This window comes from Argentina silus (assembly GCF_951799395.1).
Source record: "Argentina silus genome assembly, chromosome: 17".
NCBI classification, from domain to species: domain Eukaryota; kingdom Metazoa; phylum Chordata; class Actinopteri; order Argentiniformes; family Argentinidae; genus Argentina; species Argentina silus.
In genome coordinates this window covers 12,238,202-12,265,239 of record NC_139671.1, presented here as the reverse complement: position 1 = coordinate 12,265,239, position 27,038 = coordinate 12,238,202, and the positions used below count along the sequence as shown (strand labels likewise).

General features: G+C 44.5%; 2 protein-coding genes across 5 annotated transcripts; one reads left to right on the top strand and one right to left on the bottom strand.

The window, feature by feature from the left end:
* Window positions 1-5,777: 5,777 nt before the first annotated feature.
* LOC310818325 (bromo adjacent homology domain-containing 1 protein) lies at window positions 5,778-21,814 on the bottom strand. Of its 4 annotated transcripts, none has more exons than XM_083689224.1 (7): window positions 21,740-21,814; window positions 14,421-16,190; window positions 12,533-12,891; window positions 11,787-11,946; window positions 11,566-11,645; window positions 11,180-11,271; window positions 5,778-10,291 (listed from the first exon to the last, which is right to left on the bottom strand). In XM_083689224.1, exons 2-7 carry the CDS (start codon window positions 16,168-16,170, stop codon window positions 10,102-10,104), a joined length of 2,631 nt encoding a protein of 876 aa, XP_083545350.1. In that variant the 5' UTR covers window positions 16,171-16,190; window positions 21,740-21,814; the 3' UTR covers window positions 5,778-10,101. The 4 variants fall into 4 exon arrangements, with proteins under 4 accessions (XP_083545350.1, XP_083545351.1, XP_083545353.1 ...); XM_083689225.1 differs by lacking the exon at window positions 21,740-21,814 and adding an exon at window positions 18,825-18,892; XM_083689226.1 differs by having other exon boundaries at window positions 10,138-10,291; window positions 11,184-11,271.
* A 3,668-nt stretch (window positions 21,815-25,482) lies between these two features.
* Window positions 25,483-26,397, top strand: ora6 (olfactory receptor class A related 6; the record flags this gene model as incomplete). Its single annotated transcript, XM_083689347.1, has 1 exon — window positions 25,483-26,397. One exon carries the CDS (start codon window positions 25,483-25,485, stop codon window positions 26,395-26,397), a length of 915 nt encoding a protein of 304 aa, XP_083545473.1.
* Between the last annotated feature and the right edge of the window lie 641 nt (window positions 26,398-27,038).

Here is a 27,038-nt window from a genome sequence, read left to right as displayed (position 1 = left end):
CTGAACTGAACTGAAGCCACTGGCCATTGAACTAAAACCACCCACTTCCATCCTGCTGGTCACAGAGCTGAAGTCATCTATGGAGAACACAGACAGCGTTAGCCCCTGAGCTAAAGCCACTAGCCATGGAACCGTAACCAAAAACCTAGGCATCCATATGTAACCGAATTGGCACAGCTTAGTCCACTGAGCTAAGATGTAGGGAACCATGGCCATCTTGCATACCATAGAGCTGTGGTCATATAGAGCTGAACATATGTAACCCATCTGATATGAACCAAAAAGGAATGAGGCCATACCCCAGCCCACTGAACTAAATACACTCTACACTGTAGAGCTATGGTTGTCTTTGGAAAACAGTCCAAGTCCAACAGTCCAAACACACATACACACACACACACACACACACACACACACACACACACACACACACACACACACACACACACACACACACACACACATACGCACCACATCAGCTGATTACTTTAGTTAAAAAAACACATACTATAATAGTAAACATACTCAACCGTACTATTGCTAGCAGTAACAATAGGCTGCTGTAACAACTCTCTCATAAGGATTATAAACAGACAGACAAGAGCTGTTCAATACCGTTGCAAACCCTGAGCAGTGACGAGGCATCATCACGCTTCTGTTGGCATAGCCGCCTCCTCTTTCTCTCCTCCCTCTCATTCCCTCCCTTGTTCCTCTCTCCACCTCTGGCTCCTGTCAGGCAGGCAGGCTCTCTCTCCATCTGACCGTTGGGTCTCTCTGTTCCACTGGTAGGCGTCTGCTAAGATCTCATCTCCACTGTTCCAGTTATGTCACAGTGGACCACACGTACACACAGCTCTCCTCTCCTCTCCTCTCCTCTCCTCCTCTCTTCCCAGCCTCACAGCTCAATCAGAAAAATAAACTCTCCTCTTCCTCTTCTCTCTTCCTCTCCTTTCTTCCCAGACTCACATCCAGAGCAGTAGAAGCAGAGGTGAACTATTCGGTACGTTGTGAGGCTTGGATGTTTGGATATTCACACCTTCTCTCTCTCATTTATCCTTTCCCGTCCTCTCAGTGACTGTCTGACGATATGTGACGGGGTGATGTTTATGACAGTGTTTAAAGCCGTGAGCTGAGATTGTGTGTGTGTGTGTGTGTGTGTGTGTGTGTGTGTGTGGTGTGTGTGTGTGTGTGTGTGTGTGTGTGTGTGTGTGTGTGGTGTGTGTGTGTGTGTGTGTGTAGGGGTGGGGGTTGGGGTTTGATAGTGCTTAAAAACTCAGAGGAGCTATCCACTCCAGCTCGGCCTAAATAGTGCGTTGGTGTGTGTGTATGTGTGTGTGTGTGTGTGTGTGTGTGTGTGTGTGTGTGTGTGTGTGTGTGTGTGTGTGTGTGTGTGTGTATGTGTGTGTGTGTGTGTGTGTGTGTGTGTGTGTGTGTGTGTGTGTGTATGTGTTCTGGTCAGCAGTGGGTTTTGAGCACAATGATAATCCCTCAGACTGAGCCTCTTTGGCACGAGCGACCCCACCCCCACACGGATAAGCCCCATGTCAGATAGAGAGAAATAGAATGAGTGAGAGAAAGAAAAAGAAAGAAAGAGAGAGGGAGACAATGGGATGAAAAGAGAGAGGGATAAGAGGGGAAAGGAGAGAAGGAGAAAGATCTACAACGGGATGCTTCTCCCACTGAGGTAAAGATGGAGTGTCCTTCTATTGTTCTCCTGTAAGCAGCTTGTACAGTCCGTTGATAATTGCCAGGTCACTCCCCTTACAGTATTACAGGACACTCTGGTTGATAGAGGTTGAAGGTGACACGCCGTGAATATCTTGTGTACTGAGGTCTTACTCTAAAACAGTAGTTCCCACATGTTTTCTGGACTGTGACCCCCCCAAGTCAACAAAACAAGTGTTTCTAGCCTCCAGGACCCACCTTTTTTTTTTTTTAGAAAGAATGTTCTGATAAAGGAGAGACACCAGCTATATCTAATGGACCATCTGAAATAGAATCAAAATGTCTGCCAGTCCTATACAGCTTCATATACAATATGTTGGGCCAGTTTTTTTTAATACAAATACTTAAAGCATCCCCGTTTAACCACACATGCACCCAGCAGCACTGTGTTTAGGGTCATGACTGTTTTTCTTTTTATCTCTTTGATGACTTTGTGTCTCTGTGACTTAATGTTTCTCTTCCTGGCCTTGGCGTTGACATCAGCCCGTTGCCATATGGGATTGGAATTAGAATAGCCCATAATCCCAGCAGCCCAGAGCTCAATCTCTGCACTATTCAAAGCCTCTGCTCCCTGGCCAGCCTCCACACATACACGCAGCCTCCACACACAGCCTCCACACACAGCCTCCACACACCCACACACACACACACACACACACACACACACACACACACACACACACACACACACACACACACACACACACACACAGGTTTGTCTACACTAGTGGAAATGCTTAACACAGTAACACTAAACAGTACACTTATCAACAACCCCAAAATACATTTAAAAGCATAACTAACACATTCAGTAGTGATGGAGAGCGCAATTGTCAGGGGTTCTCCTCTCTCACCGATGGTTTTGTTGATGTGTTTTCTGAATGGAGGAAGAGCACCTGTCAGTTCATATCATGATCCTTCACTCTCACACACAGTGTACAGTACGGTACGCATGTGCGCAACCCTCTGGATATTAGTCCCCATTCTGATGAGACTAATGCCCTCAAGGCTACACAGGGCTTAACTAAACTCTAAATTAAAACCTCTAAACCATGACATATTATTCCGTAACATGCGTAAGACCAGCTGAGTATTCCCTATTCAGTGACACACAGTAGAATTGACGTTAAAAAGCTACACCAACTGCAGGCCATGTTATTTGTGTTTCTAGGCCAAGTTCTGATAGGCTTGGCCTAGAGAAACGTGTGGAATACAATTGTTCTGTGTCTAATTTTGCAGAGTTAGGACAAGGAGACTTTATCAGAGGAGACACGGTTAACGTTGTTGTGTTGAGTGTCACAAGATGAGGTGGTGTCATTAGTCCTGTCACACAGTGAGCTGACACACCTGTCAGATCAACAACTCAGGTTGAACCAAAGGTCTTACTGCTCTCAAGGAACAATACACTGAGTAACACAACATGCCCCCCCCCCCCAATCACGTCCCCACTCCACTCCATCATCTCTCAGGTATGGTCATTCAATAAGGTGGTAACCTACAACCAAAAACATTTATTTGGTTTGTCCCTGTGTACCTTTTTGGTGCCATGTCTCCTACAGGGACAACCCGAAGAACCTGTTTTGGGTTGACACTCTATTCCACCCACCACCTCCCCCCACCTCCCCACCTCCCCACCTCCCCAACTGACCTGTCATGAAGTCGGTGTCTGGGGCGAGCAGGGAGTCACTGTGGTAGATCTCCCTGAGAGAGGGTCTCCTCAGCAGGCCATGATGCCCAGACTCCTCCATCCCCAACCCCTGGTCCACCAACTCTTCCATGTGTGTGTCACTGCCCGCAATGCTCGCTGCCATGCTTCTGCGTGTGTCTGTGTGTGTGTGTATGATCCTACGAAGTGCTGCTTACACTCCTCCTCTTCCTCTTCCACTGAGTTAAGTGACCTTCCCTAAACTATCCCCGTCCCCCCCCTCCTCCCCCCCTCCTTCGATCATCCCTCATTCCAGAGCCATAGAGGAGAGTACATGGGGCATAGGGGAAGATGATGTCACTAAGGACAGATTAAGGCCCTGGTAAGCCATCTCAAGCCCTCAGCCAGGGAGGACATGGAGAGTGGGGGAGGGGGGGAAGGAAGTGGGTATAGGAGGGGGGAGAGCTTGTGTGTGTGTGTGTGTGTGTGTGTGTGTGTGTGTGTGTACCTCAATAGCATGGGAGGGTCTGCAATAGTCTCCTGTGGGTTAACTGTATGCAACAACTCCAATACATTGGAGACATTCTATACAGCTACCTCGGGTTGTAAATCACAATGTCAGGACATTACAGTAAGACAATACATACTCATCCTGATTCTAACCAGGATGGTTCTAACCAAAGGTCTTTCACTGAACTGCTGATGTTTGCAAACCTAGCTACATCCATTCCACTCCCACTAAAGTGCTTGCATCAGACAGACAGACTGCCGTGCCATCCGGTCTGGCGAAGCTTGGACTTGGGGCTGATGAGCTACTGAGATTAGGAAGGAAAAAATGATTAATTACAGACATCAAGAGAGGCAATAAGCTGGGGATGGTAATTACACGGCAGAGGAAGATTGTGTTAACTGATGAAAGGCCAGGAGAGTACCGTGAGGGTCTCAACAGTAAGCTGTCTTTCTGTCTATTTCGCACTCACTGGATTGGTTTTCAGGCAGATGCTCCTGTCTATATGTGCTACTGCTCACAGTGAAAAGAATGAAAATACCCACACACTGGCTGATGCTCCCATGTAGTTTATTTGCAATTCATATGGAATGTTTCTTCGCCAGGCTGCTCAAATTGCACGGCTTATCTTCTCCTCACTGTGACCCAGGTTAGAAAAACGTTTATGGTTCATTGGAACTGCTTTTGAAGTCATTTTCAGGTCCACAGATCAGAGCTTTTGGATCGGAATTGACACAGTGAGGTAACACACACCTGTCAGATGAGAAACTCAGGTTTAACCAAGAGTCTACTGCTCTCAAGCAATGATACACAGAGCAGAACACAACATGCCCCCCCATCACATCCCCACTCCACTCCACCATTTCTCAGGAATGGTCATTCATTTAGGTGCTACAGTACCTACAACCAAAAACCTTTATTTGGTTTGTCCCTGTAGGAGAACCCTTTTTGGTGCCATGTAGAAGGTGCCATTTTGGCTCTCACAGGGAAGTTCTGTTTGACTACGCCATTGTATCATGAGGTGAGGTCCTCAGAGGTAGCTATAACAACACAGGGCTAGGAGGGAGCATGTGTATACGGCAAGAACAGAAATCTAACTTATAACTGGCAACAATTACTCTATGCAATATCAATATGCCTCCATCTGAATGTTCAGAAACACTAGGCTATTCCCTCCTGAATACGCCTTTGGTGTAGGTGGACTTGCAGGACACACACATCCTGCTCAGGCCATTATATGACCCCCCCCACCCCCCCTTGTGTGTGATGGACACCAGAAGCTGTGCTAGCGTCTGGCTGGTCTGTGTGTGCTGGACATTCCTAATGTCTGATGTGTCTCTGGAAGGTGGACAGGACAGGAGGTGTAGAGAGGAAGAGGGTGGGGGGATACGAGAAGAAATTAAGAGAGAGGAGAGTAAGAGGAGAAGGGTGGAGAAGAGAAGAAAAAAAGGGAGAGGTCCATTTAAAGTTGTGAAACTACACCCTGTGGACATTTACTGCCGTGAGTCGTGATGACACTCACAATAGCAGACTCTCATTGTTCTCTCTGCAATAAATTACCCTAATAAAACTAGCAGTGTGTAAAATGAGAGGTAAAGAGAAGAACAGATGTATTTGTCTATGTATATTTATGCAATTGCTGCTCATTTAACTTTTTTTATGGCAGGAAGCTTGTGAGTAAGCATTTCATTGTATTTTTCTATCCAGTATACTACAACAAATTAACTTGGTATGAGGTTATGCAAACACATGCAGTTCCCAAAAAGTTGAGTTAACATGAGGTAAGAACCTCACAGCAGGATAAGTGTCTGTCTACACCATTGTGTGTGTGCAGCCTGAAAGCTTTTCTCACAACAAACAAAAGATAAGTGATGAAATGAAGAACAGCTCACATTTTTCACAAAGGACTTTATAAATATTCTTTCAATGGAACATTAAATCAGCAGGGATGCTAGAATTCTTCCAAAAAATCCAAGAGACTTTGAGAGAGCATGACAAAGTGACACAATTATTTGATACACACATCGTTTCTCTACTCCAAAAATATCTAGACTTTTTTTTTTTAATCCCCCATTTTTAAATATATCAAAATATATGCCAACATTTAGCATTGATACAGAACACAAAATGCAGAGTTTCAGCGTTGGTAGGGTGCTTTGTTTAGGTTTATGGAGTGAAAACACGTCCTGGGTCGCGTCAGCGAAGGTCAGAATGTCTGGCCCTTGTCACTAAGGAAACCTTTGTTCATGAGGGTTGGCTTGAGCAAAACTTTAATCTTTCAATTAGATCTGTTAATGCCCAGTTGAAGCTGACCCTCAAGAAGCAAAATATAATGACTACTTCCCAATAGTCCACAGCAATTTATACGATCCTATCCATTACCCTATAAGAAGCCACAAGGTAAGGACAGGAGGAAAGGAAGCCTTCATAGAGCATTGGGACGTAGCCACAGTGTAAGCATCTGGGAAAGGGGTCAAGATGCCCCAAGACGTCGGTCTTGGATCAGTTTTGCATTTTCCCATTCACCCAATGGTTAAGTTAGGAAATAGGGGATCAGAGATCCACGTCTTGGGGCAACTTCACCCAAGAGAGCTTCTGCTCTGGAGCTGTCAAGAGGACATTGGATTTGTGTACAGGGAGTGCCCTCTAGGGGCCCAGTACTGTAAATGCACATCTGGGAGAAAAGCAATGGCGGTCTGTCTACTGATGCAAAGGGCTGAAAAAGCTGTTCACGGCTGCATCTCAACCACCTTTATTAATAATCTAAGAACCATCAGCTAACTTTCCCTATCTGGAAATAGGCTGAATCCATCAAGGCGCTAATTTAAGTCACATAAGAAAATATCAACGAAATTCACAACGCAAAACACTTTCAGGCCTCTCGAAGTTGCCCTTGTCCCTAGACACTGACCCAAGGTCAGTTTGGACTAGTTTTAATATTGATAATTTTGGAAGGGAGCACTGATCCTAGATCTGTGTGTCGCTGAAGGCAACTTCTACGTGGAGTCAGGACGTCCTGTCTCAGGTGTAGAGTGTCTCTCCTCTGATAGGACAGATCAATGAAGACTCAGGTGACCGTGTTGTCATAGCAAACTCCCAGTTGTCAAACATAAAGGTCATTCAAGATGGCTCGAGGTAGAAGTCGTCTCTCACCACAAATCTAGGATCAGATTAGGGGGATGACAACATATTCAACCCTATATCAGTGGTTAGAGGTAACTTCTCCCTTCTCAGCATGGGGGTGCTTTGGTCTGGTCTTCACTGTTGATGCCCAGACACATCTCTAGATACAAACTACTAATGTTACACCTTTGTGAATTCCCATTCAATTATTTTTTTCTCTCAAAACTCATAAGTTACTGATAAACAGAAAGTTTTCCTTGACCACAAAAGTCTTAGTAACAGGACCTTTTAATTAACACATATTTCCAAATAAGTTAAATTGAAATCTTATATATTGTATTGTTTACTCCATTTAAATATATGTTTTGTTCTTTAAATATAATTATTACAGGCCTTGCACAAATACGACACTGTGCATTGGCTGTCTGCTTGTTTAAAGATTGCCCTGTGCTTCCAGGGTTAGGGTTCAGATATGTACACTTCATAGTAAATCTCTTTAGTAGGGAGGGAGTACTGAACTACCACACCTTGCAGTCAGAAGTGAACTGACCCTGTCCCATTTCTCTTCTTCTTTTATTTGGTCAAATCTCAATTTCTACTTTGTGATTTCAACTGAAAACTAATCTAAAATAAAATAAAAATAATACAATTTTTTTCTTTTTTGAATTTACACATTTTCAAAAATAGTCCCTCTAAAAATATATTGCAAATGCCATCTTAGGAAATTGACATAATAAAATATTTTTGATAAGGAGAAATTTTAAAGTAGGAGAATATATATTACTTTTCTAAAGAATCTGGGCATTAATAGAAATAAATTACCCATTTTGATCAATCAATTTAGATTTTGACCATATGATTTTTTTTGTCTGATAAAAGGTTGATTAGTTAATCTTCTGGGCTATGATTCAAACTGTTAGAATGGCGGTATGTTTCAGATGGCTTTTGGGTATTCAAAACACAGATTATATGCAAAGTCCAGCATTAAGACATTTGCAGTATAAGAAAGCAACCGGGTACACTTTTCCTAAAGGTGCACACTCACACACCACTGTTTTGACTGAATATGACAGACAGCAAAACACTTTTGCAGGTTAAAAGGCAATGTTGAATAATTGTGGTTATAAAAAAACAACCATCACATCTCAATAACATATCAAAAGACATTTCCCAAGATAGAAACAAAAAACTTCTGGAACGCTGAGTTACGTTCCGCACAGCGAATTACATCATGATGCCATTTCATATCTGGATCACATGAACAGTGTAGATATACAGTATATACCAGTGTAGATCCAGACTAGGAGGAATGATTTTCATTGTACATACAGTATTTCATGGTTAGATATGACTGTTTGTGCATCAGGTAACACATATGCTGGCGGATTCTTCTACTTATAAAATGTGTAAATGTAAATGCATTGACAGAGTCGTCATGACAGCCTTAGTTTCCATTCTCTAATAAGCACACAGACATGAATAATACACAGTATTTCCCCCCGTTATAATATTAGTAGCTGAAAAAGTCAGAACACAATCATAGAAGTTGTAATTAAGGAATGGATTAGTGCAATCTAACAAGGGAAGGGGGGGGGTGGGTGGGGTGGGGGACGAGGAGAGGAGAGGATGGGGGAGGAGGGCAACGGAGGAGAGGGAGGGATGAGACAGGAGCTCTGCTTTGTGACATCCTTTGGTTAATCTTGGGAGAGGGTGGAGCTTCTAGGGGAGAAAGTTTTGGGCAAAGAATTAGAATCAGTAGAACAGACATTCCTGCTCAAAGCAATACGTTCTATGATAGTGTATGTGGGGTGGGTACCTAAGGGACGGGCCATTCACAAGCAACGTTTCATAGCTACATGGTTCACTGGAGACAAGCAAAACAGAATAGTGAACAGTGAGAAATCTATGTGGCTTCAGTATGTCTGTTCTACCCCTTCTATTTCAATGTGGTGGGACTAGCTGCCTAAAGCTCTACCTGCAAGTCATAAGGCAAGTCATGGGGAACAGCAGAGGTGGGCACTGACATCAACAACCCTCCTTCTGATAGGCCAATGCAGACATATAGAGGGTCTAACCTCTACATTAAGGGGACTCTCCATTGGACTGCCAGGAAAAGCACAACAGTCCTCAAAAAAAGAAAGAAAAAGAGGGGGGTAGAGCTGAAACGTTATCTATTCCCTACATAGTGCCTTACTTCTATCTAGAGCCACGTTGGATATATTAGGAATAGGGTTTCATTTCAGACAGAGGTTAACACACTTCTGTCAGAGAGTAAGTTGTCACACACAGGAGAGACCACTTCCTCTCCAAACCTGCTCTTGTGGTTTTACTGCCTGCCTGCTTGCCTCTGGCACAGACAACACTGAACTGATACAAACATTTACCTCACAACATCACATCACTCTCACACTGTCCTAGTCAGAGACCCCTTCAGTGGATTGAGTGTGTGTGTGTGTGTGTGTGTGTGTGTGTGTGTGTGTATGTGTGTGTGTGTGTGTGAGAGAAAATGTGTGTGTGTGTGTGTGTGTGTGTGTGTGTGTGTGTGTGCGTGCATGTTGTACATGCCCTCATTATAACAGTTGTCTCCGAGAACAAGCACAAACCAAAAACTTCCAACAGGCTCTTCGTTACCACGGTTCCTGCTCTCTGATTGGTCAGCAAGCCCAGCCCATCCTGTCTGTCTGGATGTACAGTAGGTAACATGATTTAGAATGGAACCAGTAACTCTTTACGTGCTGAAGACAATCCAATCCAATCCAATCCAATCCAATCCAATCCAATCCAAGATCATCTCAGTGAAAGTGGATACGAATCCCCCCCCACGCCCCTCTTCTTTCCCTTCTCCCTCCTCCAAAGCAGGATAGTTGTTCCAGTTGAAGGGAGTTCAGATGTCAACTACAGAGGCCCCTCCGTTGCCTACAAGGGTCCCGTTTCAATACTTCAGGGCCCCTACTTCTAAGGGCACCTTTCCAATACCTCAGATAAAGCCTCTCCAATACTTCATGGGTCCCCCACCCCTAAGCACTTTAGGGGTCTTCAATTATTCATCTCCCGTCCGAGGACAGCTGTGTGTGGGTGGGCGTCTGTCCTCTGCTGCCCCCTACTGCAGGTTCTTGAGGATACGCCCATAGCGGAAATCATAGACGTGACGGCAGAGGTACACCAGCTCCGGGTCGATGTCAGTGGGCACACGGCGGTGGGCAGGGGGGGCACAGTCCAATTGGCAGGGCACCACACTGGCACTGCCAGGCGGAACGCCCTCAGTCCGCCGTTTCACCAAGGCACAAAATCTGCAAACACAAGCAGAAGAAATCACACAGAGCTCAGCTATCAGAGTTGATCATTGCTAGCTTCCTAGGTATTTGATACCATTGTCACCTGTGCTTGCTCTTAAGAGGATAAGTCCCATTAATTAAGCACTTTGTGCCAAATATATTAGCAAGAAGTGCTGTAGAAATATATTTTATTGGATCCTCGCCAGATTCTGTTACTAGATTTGTAACTAAGTCATTTAAAATGATACATCTGGTATTCAGGTGTGTATGACGGAACATTTCACTGTTTGTCACCACGACTCAACAGCAAGTTATTAGTGGTGTTTGTTAAAATATCGGATCAGGCCTTTTATCGGATCAGGAAGCAGTACGCCTGAGTGATCCTGAACTCCTAAAACCAGTGTTTTGCACCTCCCAGCCACAGAGGCACGTCCAAGCTAAGATGCACGCTAACAAACACAAGTGATAGATACATGCGCTAGAGTGGTGCTTATGGATATAAACAAACCAGGTAGCTCATTCGGGAACGGTAACCTCACTCCTCCCTAAAACTTGTGATAACCCCCCAAAATATGTCACTCAGAGTTAAATCCTCCAACTAGCGATGCCTAGCTTTTGATCTACAGAATGCATTTGGAAGCTGCTTTCACATGCCCGCATGTTCGTAACGGTGATCTAGACCAACGATTTTGAGGGCAAAAAATCGGCGGAGTGTCCCTTTAACTCCAATGTACCGTGCATGCTCCATGCTGATGCGCCCTCACTGACAGACATAGTGGAAATGATGACGTGTGATAGGTTCCCCTCTAGGAAAGGCTTCCACACGTCTTGACAAGAGGAGGTGTTGATTGACAGTCATCTTACCCTCTGAGCTGATGGAAAGTGAAAGAGCTAATGTCTTACCTACAGTACTGTGCTAGTGGGAGAACATAGCATCTGTCTTCGATGCAGGCCACACTGTTCTCATCCTGATGCCGAGAGGCGAAAATCTCATTCTGAAAGAGTAGGTGCAGAACAAGTCATATCATTTAGCATAATTCAAATCACTGCAAAACCAACGGTAGGAATGGCAACGGGAAGTTGAGGGGCTTCATCGTCTAGCTTTCCTTCATCTGCACTAACGTGAAAATACATCGGATCACACATTTATCCACCCTGTTGCTTTTTTCGCCTGTTTCTGCGTTTTCAGATCAGTGCTGACAGAGGAAAGAATACCGGGAGATGGTTCCACTTTAGACTAGTGGGACGCACCCGTAGACATTCAATCGTGAAGGATGAGCTTGCCTCACCTCACAGTGCATGCTGGGATCTCTGCCTCCCTGTGTATGTTCAGGTCGATAGTACCAGAACAGGCTCATCATCAGCTCTCCTGAGGACACATGGACGCACGCACACACACACACACACACACAGTCAATAACAAGGGTAAACACACATGGTCAACAACAGTTAAACAAAGGTTTGTGCAAGGCATCTATCCATCCAGTTTCTCAGTTTCTCCCACTCCCACCTGTTTTGGGGTCCTCCCAGAGCGCTGATATCTTGGCAACGTACGGAAGGGACTTCTTCCTGGGACCAGAGCGCAGCAGCACAGTGTCTCTGACATGTATCACTTCTCCGTCCCTTTCCACTCCTTCATAACACTGTCGTAGGGCAGTCTCATCGTCCCCCTGAGACACACAACAACACATAGTAACACAACTGTTACACACAGTCAAAACACACGTATCTCACAACACACTCTCTTTCAGGAACTAGATATGCTATCATTCTACCAGATGGTTTGACTGAGAACAAACTGTCATTTAGAACAATGACGAGGGGAAGAGGGCTGAATGAGTCAAATGGGGATGATAAGGTCATCACGGTACTATAAAATGAGAGGGAAGTACCCTCTCACTATCACCTTCCACTAAAAACAGAGAGAATCAAACACCGCTCACATCCAACCCCCCACAAACACACCAACACACACACATACGCACACACTTTAGACTGAGGTGAATGAAAAACAATGAATGAGCTGAAGCAGGACAGGGTTAGTGTTACATAAAGCTAATTTTGGGGGGGACAGTAAATCCTCTATTGGATGACCCACCCTCAGATTTATGCAGAGATTTAAACACCGGAGGGGTCTGAGAAAAGAGCATCCTTCCTCTCTCCTCTCCTCTCCGGTCTGTTGGAATGGAACACGCACACGCACACGCACACGCACACACACACGCACACACACACGCACACACACACTTCACCCACCGCAATGAAGACCTCCTTCTCTGTGGGCGCTCCTACAGGCAGCCAGCCATTTGTCGCCCGTCGCCGGCTGACCCTCTTCTGTTTAGTGGGGCTTAGGCTGGGTGTGGGTGTGGCCTGTTTCTGGGACAGACGTGTTCGGCCAATGGACAGGGACCCATTTGGTGGATTGGTGCTCTGGGGGCACTCCCTGGCCAGTTTTAACCTAGCCTGGGGCTGCCCTCTGTCAGTCACTGGGGTGAGGAGACGGGGTTTGGTCTGGGTAGAGGAGGGGGCACTTGGAAGAGGGCAGCCAGAGAGGGGGAGGGATGGGGGACCCAGGAGGGCAGGGCTGTGGTCCCCCTGGGGGGAGGAGTAGCCCTCTGAAAGAAAGAACAGGCAGGTTTGAATACTATAAAAAGCTATCATACAGGGACAGCCTGCTATCAACTCAACTGAACAATGTGTGTGTGTGTGTGTGTGTGTGTGTGTGTGTGTGTGTGTGTGTGTGTGTGTACCTATTAAATTAGCAACATAAATAATTCCCCTATAAATATACTTTGGGTCAGTTTTACTAAGAGTGCCTGTTATGTTTGAGAGAGAATACTAGAGCCCACTGACACTGAAGCCGATTTATGGGGGGCAAAATTCACAGATAACTGATCTACCCTTTTTAGCACAGTTTTCATAAGAAAACAATGGCTAAAAGACGCTCTTAATGCTGATAAGGCAAAAATCCATCTCAATAATGACCTGAAATGATCTCCGTTGATCAATAGTTCTGGTTGTCAACCACTGTAATTTCCAGTAATGGTTTATTCCAGCCTTCCCCCTCCCCAAGACGAACTTTATCAAAGTGGTAAATTCCACTCTTTTCACAGCAGTAAACAAACCTGCGTCATGCAGCCCATTCGGATATGCTTGAGTGGAAATATGCACCCACGCTGCTTGTGACAAGTTAGCTAGAACGTCCAACCGTGTTAACTGGTGAAATAAATGACTGGTAAATAATATCTTACTGTGTGACACCGTATGCCGAATAACTCTCTTGTTCAGTCAACCTCCTTTTAGTTAGCGACTGTGCTAATTGAATGCTGTGCAAAGAGGCAACGCTACTTTGCTGAATTCAGCCACTTCAGTAGGCACTCAGTTTATTCATTCATAAAAATCCATATGTGTCTATATTGCTCTGGAAAAAACCCAATTGTACTGATTTGTTATCATTTCGGAATGTAAGGCTGACGCACATCTTTGGTGCTGTATCAGTGCATTATCTGAGGAACATTTGCTGATCCAGTTTTTCTTTAAAAGATATCGAAAAATATCGACCGATAATATCCATGCTCCGATTCAATCTGTCGGGCTCTAGAGAATACATCATAAAGGTTAATAGAGATGCAGCGATCTGATACTGAGCATCGGTATCGGGACGATATTGGCCTAAAATGCCGGATCGGGAATCTGAGATAGGAAAGGATATTTACCGATCCGATGCCATGGTACAAACTGTCATAACAAACTGCCAAACATGTGCGTCATCGACTGCCGGCTGCAGAGATGACACACCATGAGTGCAATGACAACAATAATAACCACGTCTGTGGTCTGAAATTACTTCATGCTTGAGACAGACACCAGTAAAACAGCTTGTTGGAAAATTGGGCGAGTGTTTCGGGGGGGGGGTGGCAGTAGAATTTGACATTTAAAAAAAAGAGCCTTTTATCTGATAGGTATTGGCCAATACTCAATGTTCACTACTCGGAATCTGTAATGTAATGAAAAAGGTGCATCCCTACAAGTTAACAGATGAGTTATAAGATGGAATCTTATCATTGATAAATAAATTAATGTGGCTAATATGAGAAAAGAGGCCACCTGTAATTTTAGGCAGTCACCTCTGTTCTCCTCTTACCTGTTTTGATGTTGTGAGTACACCCAGAGCAACCCGTGTTGAAAGAGCACCCCCTGCTGGTGACTGGCTGCATGGCTCTGTAGGCATAACCACTAACTCTGCAAGCCTCGCTGTAGCAGGGCGAGCCCACAGACCCGCAGAAGGCCGGGTGGGCCAGTCCTGAGGCATGGGAGACTGGAGCACCCAGCAGCTTGGAGCCGGACACCCTACCAGGGCACAGCGTGGAGGGGGCAAAGTTCAAAGGCCGAGAGGCGAGGGTCGCTGATGGGGTTCCAGGGTGTGTGGGGTGGGCTATGTGGACGTAGTAGCTGGAGAAGCAGGGGTCAGCGGTGCACAGGCAGGGGTGGGGGCTGAGGGTCAGGGCCGTGTGGGGGTGGGAATGAGACAGGGATGGTGATGCCACCAAGCACTCTCGCTTCACAGAGGTCATGGATGAGTTCAAGGACTTTTCGTCGGGATCGCCATAGGCCTGTTGACCCAGGAAGAGCGCCAGGCGGTGGCAGTACTCTACGGAACCTTCCGGGGGGCAGCAGTAGTAAGGGCTCAGCTCTGCCTCCACCTGTTCTTCTTTGACAGGTTTCAGCGGGTACGCTAACATGCTACGTGACTGGTAGCCTGGCTTGGTTAACCGGTGGGTGCAGACGCTAGATTCATACTCCACTTTAGGCTCGAAACCACCCTTCTTGCACACTGTACAGTCACCGTGTGGAGGAAGAAGCTTCCCCTTCTGCTTGGGCTGACGGCCCTTTGGTTTCAGTTTCAGTGGCGGTGGCTTCTTTGCAACCAAAGGTGTGCACGTAGCCTTGCAGTCGGTCTTAGTCGTTGGTTTCGCTCGCTGTTTGCTGCTAGCTGAGGTGCTAGTTAGCTTCAGCAGGGCAGCCGCGTTGAGTCCGGCTAGACGTCTGGGGGCAGGAGCATCCAGATTGTCCAAACTTATCCCTCCTCTCTCCTCTCCTTTGTCTAGTTTGGCCCTCTTCGCCTGCTTGGAGCTTTGGCGTGGTTCAGGCTTGTGCAATGCTGAGCCCTTGCTGCTGCCTCGGGCACCCTTAGGACACTCAGCCATGGTGCTCCTGGCTGGATCTGAACCCTCTCCACTGGCAGCCTCCTCCTGTTGTCTCCTGGCCTGTTTGGCTGCTAGCTGGGGGTCACCAGGCCTCTCCAGCAGCAGACTGTTCACTGCCTCAGCATTTAGAGAGGCTAGTCTACGCTTACGTGGCTCTGGAACAAATGTGCATTGATCAGGGCTGGGATTATTTGATTTTGATTTCATTTTTGGTATCATCTTCTTCGCCAGGTTTTTCCCACTGGCTTTGCCTTTTCCCGCCCTCTTGCTGGATTCGGGTTTGATGGGCGGTTGTGTGCCCCCATCACTCATCTCCCTCTCTTCTGCGCTGTCCTGCTCACGAATGTCTTCCTCCAATCGTGTGAGGAGAACATGACAGCTTAGTCCCTCCCCCTCTGAACTCCCTCCCCTCCCCCGCAGAGGGTATGACTTCCTGTCCCGTCGCCTGTCCCGCCTCCTGCTCTGCTTCCTGTTCTGCTCTGGAGTCATCTCCCTTCTGTCAGTCATCTCTTTGACCGCACCTCTTCCTTGTTTGGTCCCCCCTCTCTTCGTGGTCCTGCCAAATCGCAGCGAGCGCTCAGGCCAGGCTCCGCCCATGGTCTCACCATGTGGCCTGTGGTGGCAGTTGTCCCGCCTCCCTATGCTGCAGCTATGGCTGAGGGAACCCTTCTGCCTCGCGTGGGTCATCACATGCTTCCTCACAGGGCCTGGGGGGGAGATAAAGACTAAATGGAGAGAAAGCCTAAATGGACCCACCGCTCCACTAATAATAATACAGTAACATAATAATAACAATAACACTACATGTATACACAACATCACTGTGAGTCACTGCTGCCATTGTATAATTGTGTATGGAGCCACTGCTGCTAATGTATTACTGTGTACTGTGATGTAACTGTATCATTGTGTTACTACTGTATTCTGGGTTTTTGAAGAGGAGAGCTTTGTACTGTCATACACTCCCCTTTCATACACACAATAAAACATTTAAAAATATGTATACACCTATCCTCTCTCTGAACATCAAAGTGGTAGGGGTTCCCAAACCTTTTTGTCTCACGACCCCAAATTGACATCAATAATTTCCTGTGACCCCAACATCTTGATGGACTATGCTAACACATAATAATAATGTCCAAATGTATTCTAATTGCCAGTGCAATATAAAGACAATGTCTTCATACAAAATAAAAATGTTTGTGTCTTATTTATCAAATCACAGAGGTTGATTTTCTCAGATGACCCCTATTTGAAATCAGGGGACCCCACATGGGGGTCCGACCCCAAGTTTGGGAACTGCTGGGTTAGGGGCAGGATTAGAACCTGCCACACTGGAGAAGCACCAATCTTACCAATAACATTCATTCAAACATGTTCATAATCGTAACCACAATCTTAATCAGCAGTTTAGTAATAGTGCCTTTTCCACCCACAGAAACGCTCTATAAATGATTATCACATTTGTATCGAAGAGAACCTGAGCGATTCAGGTTAAAATCAGAGATAACTCACAACACCAACAAGAATATGGGCATGAATAGTTACTCACACAATCTGTTCAAATTAAGTGAAATTAAGTGAAATTTGTGACATTTAGTGTAATTTAGTAATATGCTAAAAGAGAGCATTGATTGTGTCCATCAAAAGATCAATGAATATCCACATGATTCCCAACAAAATGTGTGTAAAATACATCTAGTCCATAACAAAATAATAATTAAAGTGTGAAGGAAAATTATAGCCTATATATGTCATAAAGGCTCTGATGATATCAATTAGGCCTTACTAAGCAGCTCCATTAAAAAGAGATTCCCTGAAATTAATTTTACACATATTGCTAAGAGATCAATGACCTTATACCACAGCGAGCTCATCTCTAATTGGGCTGAACTACACTTAACACCCGCTTAAGAAAACGACTCTGCTCCTGGTCAGTGCCTTTTCTCGAACCAGACCGAGACAGAGCTTTAGGCACAGGCATACTTCCGAAGTTTCTATTGACAATGTAAATGGGATAAAATGCGTGATGGGCAGCAACACTTTTAAAAGGGAATGGCAGACCATTACAACATGACATTCCTCACAATGTGTCATGTGCCGAAGAAAACTAACAATATATAGATATATATTAACGAATCAAAAGGAATCACAGTCATCGATCATTATTCCCTTATCAATCATGTGAGATGTCGGGGAATTCCATTCGGGGAGAGAATTTTTATGACACCCTTTGGTATTCTAATTAAACCAAACATTCTCAGACTGTATACATTCTAATCTAATTCAGCAGACATTCTAAATAAGCCGACGTTCTAAATCAGCAAAAAAGTCTAACTAGACCACATAAATTGTGCTTTCCGATTGTAATAGGCTAAAAGTTACACGACTGCATCAATCAATCAATGTCAAGATAATAAACTTGCGGTTCTCCAGCAAAGAAAACTATTAGCCTGCATCCCCGTATGACTTCGCCTGTGTATTTATCATGTACAGCCTACATTATCTATGCAGTTAGGCAACTCAACATAATCAAGACTAAATACAATTAGGCTAAACAAAATCATCTCTGAACAAACAGTCTCTGTCTCTGACAAATAGCCGATACTCCTTTGCCACTGTGATAATACGATTAAATGTGCGGGTATAAGCCCAGCATGGAGAACCAACTTGCAAAATAACCCAAACAAGATAAGGTATTTTGAGCAGATGCAGGGAATCGGTTATTTTTCACCATTTTCTATGCCAAAATTGAAACGGCAGGCTACTAAAACATGAGGCGTTGGCTTATTTGCCAGCAGCTACAATTTACACCACAAATGTATATCAATGCAATATCATCTCTAAAACAACAGCATTCTAGTGACCTGTTTGACTTCAACAAACCAAGGAGTTAGAAGAGGAGTCTTCAGCTACCCCTCGATCACTGTCAAACGCCCGATAGCCCACTTGAGGACATCGGGCCGACAAATAGGCTACAGTAGGCAGCTCCAGCTTGACGTTTGAGTAGCCTGCCAACTGAAATAACTGCTATACGGGCTGGGGGACCCGGACACACGCAGCGGCCAAATAATGGTAGCCTACTTTTTCCCCATTTACCATTAGATTTCAGAAAGGGATGTCGAAACAAGGAGATATTCAACCGCTATTTTATATATATTTTTAAATCGTAAGGATATGGCATGCTAGCAAGCTACAGCTATCGATTCTCGTGCATAATGAATGTTTCGCCGAAGCGAAAATAGGTTATGCACTCCTTTTTGGACAGGGTCGGAACACAACTTGAACACACGGCACTCGAAAATCGTTGTGGAGGAAATAATTGTGAGATATTAACTTACAGTCTCCGCCATGATGTGTCTAGAGAACCGTCGAAATAGTGCTGAACTGGTGTGATGGCAGAGATCCGTATAGCCTACTGGGGAGGGCTGGGGAGTGGAGGACGGTGGCTGCGCGATGTGCTCTTCCTGGTTCGGCTCCACCGATTTGCAGAAAACTTAATCTTATCCAATTGCTATACAGAAGCCTTCCTGACATCCCTGTCCTCCAATGACGAAAAGCCCAGCTGTTTATTTCCAGCCTAAAACAAACATATTTATACAATTCATGTCCCCCTGCAAAGTCGTACAAATTAACTTGATTCAACTCGATTAATGCAAGGGCTGAGATGAGGCGATTAGCCCCCCCACGACGTCAGCCTCACCCTGTCATTTGTCGTGACCATACCACATCCAGTAAACCACTAGTCGGTTTCACACATCATGTACAGTAAGGTATCATAACACTGCACCCTGGAGAATATGGAAAAAACTAAAGCAGAATGGAGTCCTATATGGTTTTTCCATATGGTAGGCTACAAAACTGATAACAAATGATGTATTTGCTCCCCTGTTCTTATTATTGACCACACCATCATGCAAGCAGGTATAGCCGCATTTGATAGGAATTGAGTAAATATACATCTCAATAATGTATTCGGAAGTGGCCTCCTCTCCTTGCTTTCCTTCAGCTGCATGCTCCGATCATAATTGGACAGGGCGAGAGCAAATCCCCTGAATATCCACAAAATTGCAATCCTCGGCTATATGTTTTCAGATGAGTGCAAAAGAATGAGATGCGGAGAGGAAGCTATTATTGAGATAGATCTCTTTCAATGGCTTAGATGTTGGATGAAACATGCGTTTTAGGCATCGTTTCAGTGCATGGCCGAAATGACCAGCAGCAGCGTCGCTCTGTTAGGACAGGCCTATACAGAAACTAAAATCGCAAACAAAATCAGTCCTAAGGCCGTTTTAATAGCCTGAACCCTGAAGTGTGAGATGTTGTCAATAAGAGCGACCTTCAACCTTGTAAAACGTTGTTTGTTCAGGCAATTCTCATTTAGTCGTATGCCAACGTCACTTTGGTTTTTAACCCGCTATGCCTGTGGTGCATATATCAGCGCACTCAAAACCAGTTTGATTTATGTAAGGAACATTGGTCCCGTCTGTCGTCAATCTGGATATACCAGATTCCACGCGTATTGGTGATATGGAGCATAACAAATGCACAAACTGTGTAATAACCAGATAATAAGCAGTTACTCAGAGCGTCGGAGGCCTAACCGATAACACTGTAGCGCGTAAATAACGTCATTGTCACTGACAATTATGCCACCTTATGCCACCGACTTTACACTCTCTCATGACATAGTCCGCGTTTAGACCAGTTAACGAAAATATCTGTTGGTTAATGTTATAGTGTCAATGTGAGAAACAGAACTACAGTATCTGAATAACCTTTACTGACCAGAGAGGAAATAATGCTTAAACTACAATAAGCCAGAGTATGTCAAGAGTTTTCTGTTTAAACCATGACGCCTATAACCCTAAAACCGGAGACTGGCACATAATACAATACTAATTTCGGGTATAAACTAAACTCAATATTAGGCTCTTTTCAGACAATGTGTTGTTATCAACATGAAATAATGGAGGTGTTCTTGTAGGAAGGAGAGAATGAGCTTAGTAACACCTCCAAGGAAGTAAAACCATTTATTCAGTTAATAGAACAGCACATTCCTGTACCATTTCCCCCACCTTAGTTGGTCGGGGAACCTTCTGTTCTGCCATAGCTTGTTTGGGAGTTTTTGTGACAGTATAACTAGGCTAGGTAGATAGTGTCCTAGTTTAGTTCAATAGATAGTGTAATAATTACGGGCAACCGCCGCAGGTCGTAGGTCACTGCAGGGTCGTAGGTTCATCCTATTCCAGCTGTTCTCGTGCGATTGCTCAACATTCATTGCAGTGGTGTTGTTTTTGCTACGCGTCAAAAGTCACTCCGGCTGCGCTCACAATGATTTCTCAATAAATCAACCTATATATAAAATGTAACAAAAAGTGACCATAAGTAGTAGACTATCCATTGTCCAGGTGGGCCGCCTATGTCACAATACAATCTGGAAAGCATGTGTGAAAGGAATGCATGTATGAGCTCATCAGAAGTATTTATGCCGTAAAAGGCAAGGTAGATGACGTTGGCCAATCAATGGTGTCACAACATGTTATTATATGGCATCATGCACCTGCGTGACTGCGGTCCACCCACACTTTAAATTGAAAGGGAATGGGTTTTGTAGACAAATGTGTGAAAAGTGACGCATCTTTACCTATAGACTCAAATCGTAGCATCGGGATATGTAGGATAAAGACATAAGCTGAAGGATCATGCAAATAGCGAACTGGTCCTCGCACTTTCTCGTTACGGCCAAAAAACAGTAATATCTTATATGTGTCAATTGAAGACAACATCTAGATACGTGTCATAAACCTCATTCAGATGAAAGAGTAAAGTTTAGAGTGCTTATTCTTCCTTCACCCCCCATGTGGTTAAGCAAGCTAATGTGTCACGATATCATTTACATTAGCTAGATAATTGCCCAATCATTATCTACATACACAGAAGACTGACATCCACCATCATGTTATGAACAGCAGACAGCGACACCAGATCAGAACTAAATCTATTCGTAGAGCCTATAGGTGATTACTGTAGATAGCTACTCCTCGCGACCACCACGACGGACTCGCACGAGCTGTTACCGTACAGGCTACAGTGATGGCCACTTTACGCTAAGTAAAGTACCACTCCCTCGAACATCCTCCTACTTCATGGCTATTTGCATCAGTAATGTCGCTGTACTCAAAACAAACAACAAACGCCATCACGATAGAGACTGGAAAATAAAGGCTAATGGCCAGCCTTACTCCGAACTTACCCGTTAAGGTTTCCGTGTATGGTCGATGCAGCTAGGGCAGCTTGTTCCCAAAGAAGAGCTAGCTAGCTTACCTCGTCGGGGTGGTTGTCTGATATAGCCTAGGCTTGCGGGTATGTTCTGCCAAAGCCTCTGCACTTAAAGTGGCTACAGCGTCAAGTCAATGTCGCCTTTTTCGATTGGCATGCTCTAGTCTTGACGTTCTGTTCGAGGAACACCCAACAGTAATCGACGAAAGAAGGGAACAACTCTCTCTCAGCGGCACTCTCCCTTTCTCTGAGCAGCCTCTCTGACTCTGAAATGAAACAGATCCGAGTTGATGCTGTTGATTGAGCGGTTGAAGTGTAGGCTACTAGTCTAGGCGACTAGAGATACACGTTGCGTGCTCGCTTTATCCCGGTGGCACTTTTCAGTTGCGCACCAGTCATAGCACACACAACAACACACACGCCAGAACGCAACTTTCTCTGACGCACTGTGAAGAGTCGCAAAGTGAAGCAATCCTCCGCCAACCAGTCTTTTGAATAGGTAAAATAAGAAATATAATATATGTTCTCCGGTACACAGAAAACCACCTTATTTTACATAACAGCATCATCCAGCTCTGTGTCCGATCACATGTGAAGACAACATGGAGAGCATTTTAAAGGGGCACCAGCTCATAGGCAAGCCTAGACAACAGTAATGATGGACATTGGGTGGAATGGATACAACTTTTTAGCATGTTAACTAGGTAAAGTTCCAAAACATAGGCTAGGAAGCACCTGGGTGCCAAAGTGACAGATGGGGTTCAAACCCAGGTCTCATGCGTGCAACCATAGCCCACCAAGCTAAAACCTATAGGCTTAAGTTCAGGCAGTTCGGAAGAGTTGAGGTCTCTGGCAAGGTTACTCATCTCGCAAGCATGGTCTCCAAACCTCCTCTGTTCAAGTCACAGCACCAATGTGACCAACAAGGCTCCAACCTGGGTCCCATGCACACCACTACAACATCGCCTTAGCCAGGTAAAACAATAGCTTGGGAACCAACATAAGTGTTCAAGCAAGGGTACATCACACAAGAGTGATTTCCAAACCACCTCCAATAAAATACATACGCTAAGGCTGTATTAAATTACCCTTGAGTGCTCAGTGGCTATTAGCTTTGACATTTACATGTGGACAAACACTTGATAATGAGTGGTGACTCATACACAAATTGCTCTCTCCAACCTTTATAGAAATGTTTTCTGTTGAGAGAATGAATCTGAGGTAGTCTAAAACCTTGTGCATTAATGCGTATCTCCTGGAAACTCACTGGTGTCCAGAATCCTAAGGGGGCAAATATTGCCAAAGAAAAAGCTTTTAATAATCATTCTAACATCCACTTTGAGTCAGCAAAAAATGTAATGCAAGGCATTGGTAAAGGTTAGTTATTATCTCACTAGGTTACTGTATTCTCTTCCTACTGCAATAATATAACACAAGTCTAACATTGTCTAGTGCAATAATATAACTTAGTAAACATAGTACAAATTGTAAATTGTGTTACTGTAATTGAGACACATTGTGGCATAGGAGAGGAGAGGTCTGTAGGTTTATAGTTAGTTTTGAAGCAAACAAACCAAACAAACCTCACCTTTAGTGAGGCTAGCTTACTTCACTGTTAACATTAAGTCCTCCCTCCCCACAGCTGTAAAGTTAGGGGGAAAGCTGATGGAGCATATCTTAAGCAACCACTCCGATTTGGCTCCAGTAGTTCCACAGTAAGAACACTGACTATATGTGGCAGTCAGTGAAGTGACCATTTGTCCTGTTTAGGTCAAAAGAGAGCATGGCAAAGGGCCAATAAGGGACACAGGGAACATACAGTCCTATTACGCAACATAACTTTCCTCTGCTTCCTTGTAACCAACAGCCTTGAGCTTGCTTTTTGTTAACAGTTATTTGTCCAACGTTTATATAACACAGTTTCATGTCAACCCTGTTCCTTTCCCACACTCCCTGTCAGGTAAGGATTCTTCTATTATTCTGAATGTGAATGTGTTCATAGTATTCATTTTACAGTGATTAGACACACACACACACACACACACACACACACACACACACACACACACACACACGCACACCACCTAAGCACTTTTGTAGATCTGAGAGAATAGAACAGGTAATGAGCTACAGTGAAATTGCACCTTGCCTAGTACAATGACAAGAATCATTTCAGCAAAGACAAGCTTCATTGAGAGAAGAAGATAAACAAAAAACACACTTGAAGGATGGAAAGGGATTCACAATTACGCTGATGCAGGAGGGAAGCACATCTGCCGGAGAGGAAAGGTCTGCTAACGAGGCCATGTGGTGCTGGAGCCCTCATTTGGAGACCAGGAGAACAAACAGACAAGATGGGACATGATCTGATGGGCTCCCCTCAAACAGCACGGCTGAGGACGTTCCATTTCCTCACTCTCACACACGAACGGGCACTCTCTCCCTGGGTGCATCTCAATAGTTTAAAGGGATGTTCTACTTCTTTACATTTATTTCCTGTTTTGACCCTGACCTTGGGCATAGTTGATTAGCCCAGAGAGTTTGTAGTTACATCATTTTCTTCCTTGGATACTGAGTAGGGCCCCATTAATTCTGGAAATATGTCTGAAACACCTTGCAGTCACTACAATCCAACAATATTATAACAAACTCTCTGAAGACTTTGTCTGCATTATTTCCTGGAAAACTCACTTGACTGCTTTTGCACAGTGTATTACAGTGTAGTCAAGTCACTTTTCTGAAAAAGAAAAAAAAAATGAAACTAAAAACTATCTGGGCTAATCAATTACAGCCAATGTTAGGGCCAAACAAGGAAAACATGTTTAAAAGGTGAAACATCCCTTTAAAGTGGCTCCCTCGACTCGTTCCCTATCCTTGGTCTGCACTGATGTGAAATAATTGTCTAAATAGGTGATAGGAGAAAGCAGATGCCTGGTATGTGTTCACCATGCAAACTTTACCTGGTTAGGGCACTGTTTTGCTTCACTTAGATGTCCCTCCATAAAATACAGATCTTTATCTCTTGTTTCAACTCACCAGCAAATATCTGTATAATCTGTTCTTATTGGCAATATATTTCTTATTGGGAATATATTTATTGACCTTCTATCTAAGGTAAGGTAGCTAACTAATGCTATTTCTTATAGCTGTGTCTCTCCATTCCCCATAGTGTAACAGCTGAAACCCTGTTCAATGGAGTTGAATTAACATTCATTAACCTTTATGGCACACAAGGAAGTCACAGATAAAGACATTACCTGGCAGCGTAAATTAGGTCTGAAAATTAACAAAAGCAAGTGCAGAGACAAAAAAGGTGTGCAAATGATGACTTGGTAAGTAAAAACAGAGAGGGAATTAATATGTGGGTGGCATTGGCACACATTGGCATTGTGTAAAAAGTTAGGCTCTGTGCTGGTCTCAAGTTGAGGCTTTGCAAGGCTCCAAGGTGCAAATTAAGGGACTCCCAGACCTCTGCTTTTCCAACGTCTTCTGCTTTCCCTTCCCTAGTGAGCACAGCTAATCACCAATCTGAATTCAGTCGCCTTTGAAGGCATGACAACAAATAAGTCAGGGTCACTGAGGCAGAAAGGTAGCAAGAAGTCAACTACAGCCAGATCAACTCCAAGCTCTCATACACACAAACAACGTGAAGCAGTGGAGAGCTGTGGCAGAGAGAGGAACAGGTATATACAACACACGCCACTCTCCATCAGATCAATGGTGGACTTCGGATTTGAGCTCCTGATCATCAGGCTCCTTTTCTCCATTGTAGGCATTTTCGGTAACCTATTCCTTATCGTGTCCATCACTCAGAGCCAGGTTACCCGGTTGAAGAGCTTTGAGGTGTTTCTCCTGGGGCTCGCTGTCTCTAACCTCGAGGAGATCTTCATCGTGGACACCTATGACATCGTCATGCTCCGCTCGACCTCCACTGGCAGCATAGCGTCGTGCAATACACTAAAGTTCCTGACGGTGTTCGGAGAGATAGCCAGCATCCTCTTCACAGTCGTCATCAGCATCTTCCGTTACCAGAAGCTTCGGGACGCAGAGACGCGGGTCAACCTACCCATCTTCCTGGACAACATCCGGGTTGCCTGGGCCATAAGTGGGCTGTGTGTGATCCTGGCCATACTCATGAGTGCCCCCACTTATTTGATGAACCTTGATGGGCACATGGATAACTTTACCCAGAATAACAGCTGCCCCCCTGACTTCTTCCAATGCCCGAAGGGCAACTGTCCCTTAAAAAACCAAATCTACAAGTACATGTTCATCTTCCTCTGCAACCTGCTGCCACTCTTCATTGTCACGGTCACCAGCTGTCTCATAATCAAAGTGCTGATGGGCCAGAAAAGGGTGGTGGTACCAGCACTGAGTGCACTGGGTCAGCCGCCTGGTCGGAAGAGCAAGAAGCCAGTCCTCCCAAGGAGCACAGTAGCCATCCTCGCAGCCATGGGGGTGTTTCAGGTAGACTGGACCCTGTATCTGGTCCTTCACCTGGCCTTTAGCCCAGATGACTTTCCCGCCTGGTCCGAAGTGGAGTTCTTCATCACTACGTCATATACTACTATCAGTCCTTATGTGTATGGAATAGGGAATAATTTCTTCTCTTTAAAGCACTTTAAGAAGTAATGAAAACTCCTCCATCAGCCCTAATGAGTTGAGTATATTGTCCAATAATGTGTTTTTGAAGAATGTGTTCTGGGGAATCTGTGAAATGTGTTGTTGTGTAAGGGAAAGAGGGGAAATGAATGAACACTTTACAATGCACAACCCGTATTATAGTACATTTTGGTCATGAAACCGAGATATATTTACATAGTAGTTACACATATGTGTACAGTGTTTTCACAGTGGTTACACAGTGCATACAACTGATATTTTTGTTTGTGTAAATCACTTTGAATTTGTGCAAAGGTTTGTTTAACTTTTAATTGTGAAATAATTGACTTGCAGAAAATTAAGTGTGGCCAAACCTCTCTTCACCCAATAATTACTGTTTTATATTGCCAAGTTATCTTCATTGTCCTCCATATCTCATTGTGCATGCAGGTTTAACAGGAGCAAACTTTAGTTGGATGGGTGGCACATTCTTGCCAATTATTAATTACCCCATAAAGACATATCTATTGTAAATAGAATGATGAGGAAATGATTTGATACCTGTTACACTAATTGTGTAAATCACCCCTACTCATTCTGACAACGTGTCTGCTTTTATTTGATTAATTTCAATTGGACAATAAATGCCACTGAATTATATTGACCTTGTT

What these genes read in the sequence shown, in the direction of transcription:
- LOC310818325 (XM_083689224.1), bottom strand. Translation starts at nt 16,170, where the DNA reads ATGACCCACGCGAGGCAGAAGGGTTCCCTCAGCCATAGCTGCAGCATA. An exon ending in TACTCACAACATCAAAACAG is followed by an intron (nt 12,892 to 14,420) that starts GTAAGAGGAGAA and finishes TCTTTCTTTCAG; the next exon opens with AGGGCTACTCCTCCCCCCAG. An exon ending in CTGGGAGGACCCCAAAACAG is followed by an intron (nt 11,646 to 11,786) that starts GTGGGAGTGGGA and finishes ATGTGTCCTCAG; the next exon opens with GAGAGCTGATGATGAGCCTG.